Source organism: Botrytis byssoidea (assembly GCF_014898295.1).
Source record: "Botrytis byssoidea strain MUCL 94 chromosome Unknown BBYS_026, whole genome shotgun sequence".
NCBI classification, from domain to species: Eukaryota; Fungi; Ascomycota; class Leotiomycetes; order Helotiales; family Sclerotiniaceae; genus Botrytis; species Botrytis byssoidea.
In genome coordinates, this window is record NW_024065867.1 from 510,501 (window position 1) to 523,753 (window position 13,253).

A 13,253-nucleotide genomic window follows, 5' to 3' on the forward strand; every position below is an offset into this window, starting at 1 on the left:
GGTAGTTATTTAAATAATATCTTATAATTATAATATTTTTTTAAATAAATTATATATCAATATTATTTATAGGAAAAAAATCTATTTTAATTAAAACTTAATAAAAATATTTCTTCAAATATATAAAATCATAAATATTATTATTATATTTTTTATATTATTTAGCTCAAATTATAACTTATTTATCTCAAAAGACTTATATTATTCATCTATTGGTTAAGTTTTTATATCCGATAATAATCAATCTCAAAAGAATAATAATGATATTCCTTATAATTTTAATATAAATATAGGTAAATATAGAAAAAATAAAAAATACAAAATTGATTTTTCGATTAAAATATTAACTCTTAAAAATAGCAATTTAGAATTAATTTTTTAAGATTATAAAGAGTAAATATCAATAATAAAAGTATTACAAAACAAAATTATAAGGTTTTAATTAGTATTATTATAATATAATTCTAGTATCATTTATTTGTTTTATTTGTTTATATAGTAATAATAATATTATATAGATTTCTTTAAAAATTATAAAATTTGAATTTCTAATATTCCTATTACCTTTATTAAAAAGATATCTTTTATTCCTAGAAAAAAGAAAAATAAGAAAAAGATTTATTTATAAAGTTAGTTTTCGTAATAATCTCTTTTTTCTTTTGAAAATAATTCTTATTTGTTAATAATTATATTCAATTATAATTCGCTACCTTATTAAATATCTTACTTTTATTTTAATATTATTTTTATAAAAAGATTATATATTCTAAAGCTCATTAATCTTTTATTCAAATTTAAAGATAATATAGAATCAAAAACAAGTTTATAACAATTATTAATTACAAAGCGATTAAAACTATATATAATATTGTTTATTACAAAATCATAATATTAATTTTATATAATAAATTAAACAAAAAGGAAAATTCAAAAATATTTGTATTCCTTATATATCCAAGTTCTTTATTTAATAGGATTCTAATTAATTAATAAACTTATAATAATATATAAAAACTCTATAGAGATTGACTATATACAAACTAAATATGAATATTAGATTATATCTAATAATACTCAAAAAAGCAATTTTGTAATATAATATTGAAAATTTCGATTATTTATTATTCAAATGGAGATTATAGATAATAAAACTTTCTTTTGTAATTTGGAAAGAAAGATATTTGATTTTTTTTGATAAATAATCAATTTATATATTAAGAATTATAATATTATTAAAAAACTAGCTAATAAATTTATAGAAATTAACAAACTCGAGATTACTATTTGAAAATATAATTACTATTAACTAAATAAGGAAATATTAATTAAAAAAATTAATATTATTATCTTTATATAAAATATATTCAGAAGTATAATTTGAATATATATTAATATAATTCTATTTATTCAGATTTATTCCTAATTTATTCTTTATATTTCTATTAATTATATAAAAATCTTTAAACCAAATAATATTTCAGTTTTAGGAAATAGCTTTATTTGTAATTCCATATTTCTTATTATAAAAACTAATTGTAATACTATTCCCTATATAAACAATTTTAATATTATAATAGAAATCCAGAAAATTAAAGAAATTAAAGATTTTTATAATATTAAAAAAAATATTAAAAAGAATCTAAATTTAGAAATCTAAATGAAAACTATCGATTTCATTATAAACACAGAAAACTAATATTTAAATCAAAGTATTTAGATTGAAATTCCTATCTAAATATAATTCGGAATATAAGATTTCTCAATTTAATAAAACTAATAAAAAATAATTTTATAATTTTATTTTGTATATTCTTGAAAAACAAATATTTTTATAATATTTAATTTCTTATAGATTTTAAAATGAATGATTATATTTTTATTAATAAAATATTTCTTTTATTATTATTTCCTATATTTAAATCTTGTATTTTATTATTTAATACTATTATTGAAGTCAAAAGCTATAATAATACAAAAGATAAAACTATTATTTATTATATATTTCTTAATTTTATAATCAATATTTGATAATAATTATATATATTATTTTTTATTATTAATTTAAATTTATATAATATAATCCTAGATTATATATAGATGATAGAGGTTTAAATTAAGCTAAATTACTTTAATTAATATCTCAATTAGTTTATAGAATATTCTTTTATTATTTCTTTATTAAAAAATATATTTTTAATTAGGAATAGTTTATAAGCTTTTAGAATTAGTTATTTGAAATAATAAAATACTAATAATTAAAATACCTAATTAAATAAAATATATTATAAACTAAATAATAATTGATAAAATATAATAATGATTTTATTAAATATATTTATTATTTTTTTTAAAAATATTAAAAAGATATTTTTGATATCTATCAAAATTCAAATTCTAGTAAATCTGGGGAAGAAATCTGTTTTCTCTAAAATCCTTATTTAAGCTATATACAAATCTTTATTTTTTTATATTTTCAATATATTCAATATCTATATATTCAAATTAATATAATTCTAATTTACTTATAAAAAGAATAAAAATTATAAGATTTTTATAATAATATATAAAAAGATTGATTATATTATATTATTCTAATATTCTAATCAAAAAATTGAATATTGTCTTTCTATTATAATTACTATTTTAAAAAGTTTTAAATCAGAAATTATAACCACCTTCAATTATATTATTATAAATATTAAAATAAAATCTCTAATTTCTATAAACTATTAATTATATTATTAAGTATTCTTTAAATGTAAGTTTGATATTCTACTTCTCTTCCAATTATATAATTACAAAATTATATTAGAAAAAAAGATAAAAAAGCTTTCAAATATAGTTTTTTATATAAAATATTATTTAAATAATTAAAAGTTATTAAAGAATATATTACCAAAAATCTGATTAAAGGATTTATAGAATTTAATTAAATTCTATTTATAGCTTTGATTCTTTTTATAAAAAGCTAAATAAAAGCTTATAGTTCTATATAGATTTTCAATTATTTAATTCTTTAATATATAAAAATAGATATTCTTTATCTCTTATTAATAAAATACTTATATAATTTATTAATACAAAGATGTATATTAATTGAATATTCAATAAATATTTTATTATATTTATATAAATTCTATTTTCAAAAAATATATTATTTTCTATATTCAATATAATTTTTATAAATATAAAGTTTTATTTTTGAATTAATAAATAATTCTAAAATTTATTAATAATATATAAACAATATTCTATTTAATTATTTAAATAACTTTTATATTATTTATCTAAATAATATTCTTATATATTCTAAAAATAAAAATAAATATAAAGAATATATCAAATATATTCTTAAATAACTTGAATTCATTAATCTCTAAATAGATTTCAAAAAATACAAATTCAATATTAAATATATTAAATATTTAGATTTTATTATTTTTATAAAAAATGTATAAATCAATCCAGAGAAAATTAAAGTAATTATTATTTAAACTTATTCTATTATTATAAAAGATATCTAATTGTTCTTAGATTTTTATAACTTCTATTATTGATTTATTAAGGATTATAGTATAATAGCAAAATCTTTTTATAAATTTATAAAAACAAATATTAAATTCTATTTTAATGAAATCTATTAAATTATATTTGATATATTCAAAAATAGATTTATTTCTATTTCTTTTCTATAATATTATAATTATATACTACTCTATATATTGGAAACCAATATATCCAATAACATAATTACTAATATATTCTCTCAGAAATATAATAATAAATGATTATTAGTTACCTATTTTTCGAAAATAATAGTTGTTATTAAACTGAATTATAAAGTTTACAATAAAGAAATACTTGTAATTATTAAATCCTTAGATTACTAGAAAGCTGAATTTGCTAAATCACTATATCAAATTAAAATATATATTAATTATAAAGCACTTGAGTACTTTATATCAATAAAACAACTAAATATTCAATAAGTATATTGAATAGAATTATTAATTGATTATAACTTTATTATTATATATTATTCCAGAAAAAATTATTTCTTTATAGATATATTTATATATTATATTAATAAATTGAATTAATAAAATAATACTAAAAAAAAGAATTATTTGTAATAATTTATAAAAAATAATTAAATTAATATTAGAATTATACATAAATCTCTTTAATAAAAACCAGATATAATTACAAATCTCAATATTAATGTAATATTATCACTTTTTGATATAATTAATTATATTATTAAAGAAAATAGATTCTATTTGAGTTTAAAAGCTTTATATAATTAAGTAATTAGATTATATAAGCATTTTATTTTTGAAAAAGAACTATTATTTTATAATGATTATTTATATATACCAGATATCAATAATCTACGAATCTATTTGATTTACAAAGTTTATGATTTAATCTTTATTATATATTCTAATATAAAAAAGATCTATTTTTTTTTAATAAATAATATTATTAAAAGAATATAACTAAAACTATTAATTAATATATATATGGAATTATTACAAATACAAATATAATTCTATTTTAAGAGATTGCATTTCTAATCTTTTCTATTTGCTCTTTATTTCTATATAAGTATAATAATATATTATTATAAATTACTATAACTTTAATAAAAATAAAAATAATTATAATAATATATTTATTATTATTAATTAATTAACTAAATAAGTAATCTTAATATCCTATTATAAATCAATTAATTCAAAAGATTAAATCTAATTATATCTATATTATATATATAAATATTATAATTTACCTAAGTTTGTAATCTTTAATTATATTCTTAATTTATATCAAAATTCTGGTAAGAATTCAATAATATTTTAGGAATACAAATTAAGCTATTTATTACTTACTATTTACAAATTAATGATTAAACTAAGATTTATAATTAATATTTTCAATAATGTTTATGATTTTTTATAAATTATTACCAAAATGATTAATTCAAATTCCTATTAATAATAAATTATGCCTAGCTTATGCTTTCTTATAAATTATTAGGTGGTTAAATCTTATACAAAACTTTATATAACCACCTACCCCGCAATCCCTAGGATTAGAAATCCAATAATATTATACCTATCAATAATTTGAATATAATAAATACTAAAAAGTATACTAAATATAATAAATTAGTATTCAATCAAATAAAAGAAAATATTTTGTAAATATAAAAGAAAATATTTTGATTAATTAATTTATATTATTAATTAATTAATTTTAATATAAAAGATTATATATAGCTTAATATAAAAAACTTTTTGATGTAATAATTTTCTAAGAAATTGAATTATTTTATTTAGAATTGATTCAAGATTATTAATTGAACTAGAAATTCCTTTTAATTGGATCTATTATTTACTATAAAAGTTTATTTTATATTTTTATTTAATAAACTCTATAAAATGATAGATAATTCATTTCTCAAATAAATCTTAAATTACTATTTTTAATTAATATTATTAATAATATTAAATAAAAAATAGAATATATCCTAATTATTAAAAAAGTATATTAATAATTTAAATACAAAGTATTATAGCTAAATATTAATAATAATCTTATCTAATATCTTATTTCTAATTTCAAAACTATTTTATATTTCCTTTATAATTTCCACCTACAAAATCTCTTTTTATTAGATCCTTTTATGTATTTATTTGAATAGATTTATTTTTACAAAAATAAAAAGAATAATTACAATTTTATAAATAATAATTAATATATAAATAAAAAAGATTAAAAAAACTTTTTTTATTCATCAAATTAATAAAGAAATTACAATTTTATAAATAATTGAAAGCAATTAAATAAAAACTATATTCCTAAACTAAAAATCAAACAAAAAAGTTTTTCCCTAAATCAATAAATCTAAAGAAAATCAAAAAAATAACTTTTGTGGGTAGTAATGGTTATAATCAAATAAAGTATAATAATAAAGATTAAATAATTTAAATCAAAATATTAATTAACTCTTTAGTCAAAAACAATAATAAGAAGAAAAAGAATAATAATAAAACAAAAGATAAGATAATAGCTAACCATAATCTGAATAATAATGAAAACAAGTCTATACTTAGTTTTCTTTATTTATATTTGTATAACTGATAGATTAGCTTTTATTTAAGTTAAAGTTAGTTAATACTATTACTCTAATTCTTTTCTTTATTCTATTATTTTATTCATCTAATAATCTATATCTTCCTGAATAAAAATAATCGGAAGTATTTCTTTTGAAATACAATATTTTAGATTCTCTTACAAATCAAATTATTGTAATAAGATTAACTTTACTAAAACCTAATAAAATTATAACTTATCTCTACTATATTATTATATTTAGTAATAATCGATTGGTATTAAAGAAATAGGTTATAAATCCTTTTTATAAATAAGTATTTGTATTTATACTTTGAGATTAAACAAAATAAGTAATGAGTTTGATTAGAAATTTGATTAGGAATATGATAATATATATTATTACTCTTTCCAAATATACAATTATAAATATAATTAATATAGATCTAATTATCCTCCCAAATATATTATTTCCATAAAAGCACTATTTTTTTTAATGATTTCTTACTAAATAATTTAAATATATTAATAATTTAGTGATAAGACTCACACTCAAATATATAATCAGATTAATTCTAATACAAAACTTTTATAATTTTCTTCTTAATTATCTCTTTTCCCTCATTTTTAATATTATGAAAATAATATACCACTAAAATCAATTTGTTAACAAACTTCTGCTCATAATTGTTTATATAATCAATTAAAAAATTATATTTCTTTTTTGAGTTTTATCTTGACAAATAATAAAGTGGATATATTTATTATATATATTAAAAATCGATTTTATTTTTAAATATATTATTCTTAATAATTATAATTGCATTTATTAGATAAGCTAATTATATATTAGAAATAGATAAAAGAAAAGTTTATTTATATAACTCTTTTCAATTAGAATTATTACCCCCTCAATTATCCTTTTCTTCAATATTATTATTATACTCATCACCCTCTGATTCCTTTTTAATAAAATACTTGCCTTATATAATAAAGAAAGCAGTAGCTTTCTTCACTATAAGTTATAAGAAAACTATATTAGTTAAAATAAATGGAAAAGGTAATAAATAATTTATTATTATATACACTGCCTTTTGTTGCTTTATTTGTATTAATAACAATTTGCCCTTGCTACTATGTTTTTTTGAAGGTATAGTAGGTATATCGATTGAGAATTAATAAAAGAATAAATGATTGAAAAGGGTTTTAGAGAAGAAAAGAGAATTAAAAAGATTTATATACTTTAAAAGATTCGATTATTATTAGATTATAAAACAATTTCCTTTACTTTCTATATACTTTTTTGTTATAAAAAAAGAAAATTTATATATATATCTATTTATCATATTATTTTATAATATAAATAATAATACTTTATTGGAATTGTTGATATATAACATAGTTTATTAGTGCGTACACCATATCAATGCGTACACCACTTTTACCTCAATTTACACTTTCAAATCCATATTATTCAACAATAATTGAATTAATTAATTAAAACTATTCAGAATCTAATAATCTAGAATCTATTATATTATTTTGATAGATTCTTATATTATAACCTATCTTTCTATATTTATTATAATATTAAATAGAAAATACTTTTTTATTAGATTTATTCTTTTTTTAATACTTATTATATTGAATCTAAATATTAATCTTTTATTAAAATAATATATTAAAAGTTTTTTATTTAATAAGTATTCCTTTTTAATGTAATTGAGTTTTTTTTATATATCAATATTTATTTAATATTTTATTTATTATTTGAAATATATAAATCTCTATATTCAAAAGTGTATTTTTATAAACTAATTATTTTGTATTTTTAATTAAAACTAATATAATCTCAAATATAAGTATAAGTAAGCTTAATTGATAATAAGTTATTTGAGATTTAATTAATATTAATTAAAAAAGAGCTTTAGTTGAATTATAAGAGATTTGAGAAATTTATTAATTTAAATTAAAAAAAAGGAGAATAAATATACAAATTCGAATATTTAATTTCAAAAATATAGTTTTAGAATTAAATAGAATTAAATCTATTTCTTAGAATTCTAATTTTATATTCTGAGAAATAATTGATTTCTTATATATAGCTTTAAAAGCTATAAAGAATTCAATCTTTAAAATATAATTAATATATATCTTAATAAATCTATTAATTTGATTACTATATAAACATTTTAGATTACTAAAACAGCTTATATCAAATAATTAAATTAAATAACTTAAATGCAATAATAAACATATATATTTAATATCATTCTTTTTATAATAATTCTAAAATGATATTGATTTATAACTTTTATATTCATTTAGTATTAATATTTGATATTTGCTCTTTCTTTGATTTTTAATATATTTATTGAAATATTTCAATTATTCTAAATTTATCTCATTATTTGTTTATTTATTAGATATAAGTTTAATAATCTAATCCATAAAAAGATTGGTTTTAATATATTAATTAGAGAGATAAACCTATTCTTAAATTATTAGAAATGGGAGAATAATTTTATCCTTTTTATTCTTGTATATTATTGCTATAGCCTATTCTCGATTATCTAATTATATTGATTTACTTTTATCACATTTCTTAATATTAATAATAATTATTACTATACATATAATTCCTATTATAAAGCCTGTTTTATCGAAATTATAGAAATCTTTATTTAAAATACTATATTTCACTTATATATTTGCAATTAATTGAAATTATTTTTCAAAAAGTTTAGAATCTTTATAGAGAATTCTTTGAAAATTATAAATACAATTAAAACATATTTTTAATTCTTTATATCATTTTATGAATCAATATATCCAAAGCTTTTTAATAGCTTTTCCTTTTTTCAATTCGAAAATATAATTTGCTATATCTTTTATTTCTTTAAATATAAAAAAAAAATCTCTTGAATTTATATTAAAAATATATAAAATAATTACTTACTCTTTTATTTTAATAAGTTTTAGATTCTATAATTGAAATTTAGTTATAGGAATTATTTTATTTATTTTTTAAATAAATATTATATATATAATATTATATAGCTTAATAATCTTTTGAATCAAAAGTTTTTTATTTTTTTTGATAATTTCAATAGCTAAGAATATTCTCCTTTTTTTATTATTTGATTATATAATAAATAATTGATAAATCGTGTATTGAAATTGAAGAGTGTAAATTGAGGTAAAAGTGGTGCACGCACTGATATGATGCACGCACTGATAAACTACGTTATACAAAATAGATAATTTTGAAACTTGAAGGCAAGTTTTTTCAAAGAAAGGAATAGTATTACAGATTATATCCAATTACAATTGTAATCACTCATATATGTACTTATATATATATCTAATTATATATATATAACTAATATATAAAAGTGTTCTATAAGTGCTTTGTTTTCGATTCTATAATTATAGATTCTAAGAATAAATTGTACCCTGCTCTCGTAGTTCTTCTAAGGCAAAGTGTTATACTAATCAATTTGATTTCTATTATATATTTCAATCCTTTTTAAAGAATTGAGATTGTTGATTTTGAAAAGGCTGGATATTCCTAAGCTTAAAAATCTATTTTTATTTTCAAGCTATATGTCTTTAAATTTAAGATAAATAGCTTTAAAATTTGAAGAATAATTGAATCTTTATTAATAATATAATTCTAATATCATTAAAGCTATTAAAAGAATTAATAATATATTCAGTTTAATAAGACAATTCGATTAATATTATTTTTATTATTAATATTAATAGAATAAAATAATTGAAAATAACTTACTTGATTTCAAAAGAAATCTCTCAAACTATTCTATATCACTACTATAAATCCAATCAATTCGATGTAGATTCAAATAATAATATCAATTAAACTTTTTCGAATACTCTATTTAGTTTTTTAAGAAATTGTAATTGAAAGAGTAAAGTATAATATTGAAATGCTTTTATTTAATAAATTAAGTTTCTTATCAAAAATGCAATCAAATATTCTTGATTCTCGAGGAGATAAACAGTTTTTCAATTCCTAATTGATTTGAATAATTATTAATAAGTATAACAACACTAAAAAGATTAGTATGATCAATAACCTCAAAATACTAGCTATTATAGAATGATTTATTATTGACGAAGAGATTCTGAATATTGAGATAATAGTTAGTTGCAGTGCTGCAATTCAATGCATGTGAAATATCACATGATTCAAGTGCACAGGCCATTTATCGATTCCTCGTCGCGACTCACAAAAGTTGACGTATTGGAGAATCCTTGAATGTATTGTGCATTGTACGTGAGAGTTATTCACCTCAAACAAGCCAATATATTCAACAAACCGCCCTTTTTCAGTTTAAATTCGTTCAGTTAATTTGACAATGGATCAAAGCCTTGATGAGATTAGTGGTGATCGCCAGGTAAGCCTTGTCAAAACCCGACGCCTCGAACATGTTGTCTCAGCCTTGCAACACGACATAGTACTGATATCTTCAAGCAGCAGAGAAATGGTGGAAATCGAGGTCGACAAGGCCGCAGAAACAATCGCAATGATTACCCTCGTGACGGTGTAAGAAAGGTAAGAATATCTTCTTGAACTCTCCGACAGTCCTCGAGTCTCGAGTCCCGAGTCCATTTGCTAACATTTCACCGCTAGGTGCATACACCTCCTCAATCATCAGATACTTAATTCCTTCCCGAATGTTCTCAGATCGCATCGCTGCTTCAATCAGTGCATGACGCCTCGACGGTTCATGATAGTACGTAAATAGAATATATAGCTAACCCACGCCTCCTCTCCTTTGGCAGCCATATCAGGGAGATGATTCTAGAAACATAGACTCGTAAGTCTCAAACTTCCAAGAGATCGAGAATCAACTGACTGTGGTAGCGAATGGGTTCATGACAAATACGATGATCGAAGTACGCATCACTTCCACACTTTCCGTTCTTTCTCGACCATCTAGCTCACAAATATCTCAGACGCCCGTTCTTCGAATCGTCCAGAAAGACGCAACTACGAAGAAGACAGACCAGTGTATGCAATAAAACCTTTTTCGATCAGCGTTGCATGCTAACAAAAAGTAGAAACAGCGGAAAGGTTAGAGTCGAGAATGTACACTACGATTTGACGGAAGAAGAATTGGAGGTATGAGATATGAGAAGGAACAGAAAGGGTTTTGTTATTAAGCATGGTTTTAGGGTCTTTTCGAACGCATTGGTCGTGTTTCATTCTTGAAGCTCGATTACGACCGAGCTGGACGTTCGAATGGAGTCGCTCATGTAACTTATGAGGACCCAAGAGATGCGCAGAGAGCCATTGAGGAGTTTGATGGGGCAAATGCCAATGGTAAAAGCTATATTCATGTTCGATATAACCATTTTAACACTTTCTAGGTCAACCAATTCGTTTGAGGTCCGTTCTGGATGGTCCATCTAGAGGCCGTGGGGGTAGAAATCAATACGAACCATCGAGATCAGGTCGTTCCCTGGCCGATCGCATGACTCTACCTCGTTCTCGTTCTTTATCCCCTCCAATCAGGCATTCTGATGTCAGCAAGCCACCACCTGAGAATGTTGATCGATATGTTCCAGGCGACCGAGGAGACCGACCAGACAGGAGGAGACGTTCGCGCAGTCCTTTGCCACGTCGAGGAAGAGATGGTCGCAGACCTGGTGCAAGGAGAGAAAGAGGAGATCGTAATGCTGGTCGTGGGGGAGAAAGGCCTACAAGAGAGAGCAGACCAAAGAAAACACAAGAAGAGCTGGATGCCGAAATGGATGATTACTTTGGAAATGGATCCAGACAGGAAGAGAATGTCAACGACACTTCAAATGAAGCTCCAGCTGCAGTTCCAGAGCATAATCAAACTGGGGATGATATTGAAATGGTTGAGTAGATTTTTTGTTGTGCAACTTAAGAGCAGGAGGAACTCAAGTCTAGCTATGAATCGCTCGTGGGATAGATTGTCCAGCAAGTATATTGGACTTTCTTTATAGAATGAAAGCAATAAATGCATACATATTTGGTACTACACATGATCGACCGAATATATCTCATTTTCTTCGCACTTTTGAATCAGGTGAAAACGGTTTCTTGGTTACTCGTTTCTTTTCCTAAGTATCTTCGGCAATCTACGAATTTGCGCCTTTGTTTAGAATATTCACCTCCCTATTGAGGCGAGTACTCTCAAAATCATTCCTACAATAGCTAGGTAGGTACTCAAATCACATGCGCCTATGCCCCCCATCTGTAATTTACTCATTGAGTATTTCTCCAATTCACTTATTGGGTACATCTCCATACCACATCGTAGTCATAACATTCACTACATGCTCACTCTCCGCATCAGCAATTACCTACCTAGGTAGGTAGATATATACTCGAGTATCCTCTCCATTCACTTTACTCGTATAAGTCCATTCCCCGAGTAAAATTTGTAGGATTATATTTTCCTTATTCGCTACATCTTCACGTCATGGGCTTGTCTGTGTCTGTGGATAATGAGCATTCTTGATGTGATGAATACTAGGAGAGTGATGTGTGTTGTGTGCAGTTCTGGATGTATTTGGATTGGATGGGGTGGGGGTGCTTGATGGTGGATGGTTGATTGTGTGGGGAAGTTGGGATGTGGGGAATTCGGGAAGGGGGGGGGGGTTGATATAGGTAGGTAGGTATGGGAAATAAGAAGGAGTGAGATGGAGATGGGGAAGGAGAGCGAGAGTGAGAGTGAGAATAGAGGAAAGGGTTTGAGAGTAGAAGGCTTTCATATCACAAGTTACATGTGCATTCACATATTCTCCCGGTTTAAATCCCAAAATTTTATCACATTTAGACGTCAGTTTTCCTTTTTGACTGTCTAGTACTTTCTTGGTGCTCTGCGGGGTGACTATTGCATTTCTATCGTATTGTATTGTATTGTACAGGATTTGAGTTCTGATTTTATGTGCCTAACTATACATTCGCTATGTATGATACACGGTACGTGGCGTCAAATGTCGAGTGTGCCCTCATATGATCTTTGAGCTTCCTCAAGTTATCAACAATCCCCCTCCCCTTCTCACATCCTCGAGGGTTTTGGACTTGCAGGTAATGATTTCCCCGCGTACAAACACCAGTCTTTTCGACGCCCCCT

At 21.5% G+C, this 13,253-nt stretch overlaps 1 protein-coding gene across 1 annotated transcript; it reads left to right on the forward strand.

Annotated features, from left to right (window-relative positions):
- Positions 1 to 10,499: 10,499 nt before the first annotated feature.
- On the forward strand, positions 10,500 to 12,017 carry EAE97_010285 (uncharacterized protein; the record flags this gene model as incomplete). Its single annotated transcript, XM_038880800.1, has 8 exons — positions 10,500 to 10,538; positions 10,619 to 10,696; positions 10,927 to 10,961; positions 11,009 to 11,040; positions 11,101 to 11,155; positions 11,206 to 11,266; positions 11,320 to 11,467; positions 11,515 to 12,017. 8 exons carry the CDS (start codon positions 10,500 to 10,502, stop codon positions 12,015 to 12,017), a joined length of 951 nt encoding a protein of 316 aa, XP_038728510.1.
- Positions 12,018 to 13,253: the final 1,236 nt, after the last annotated feature.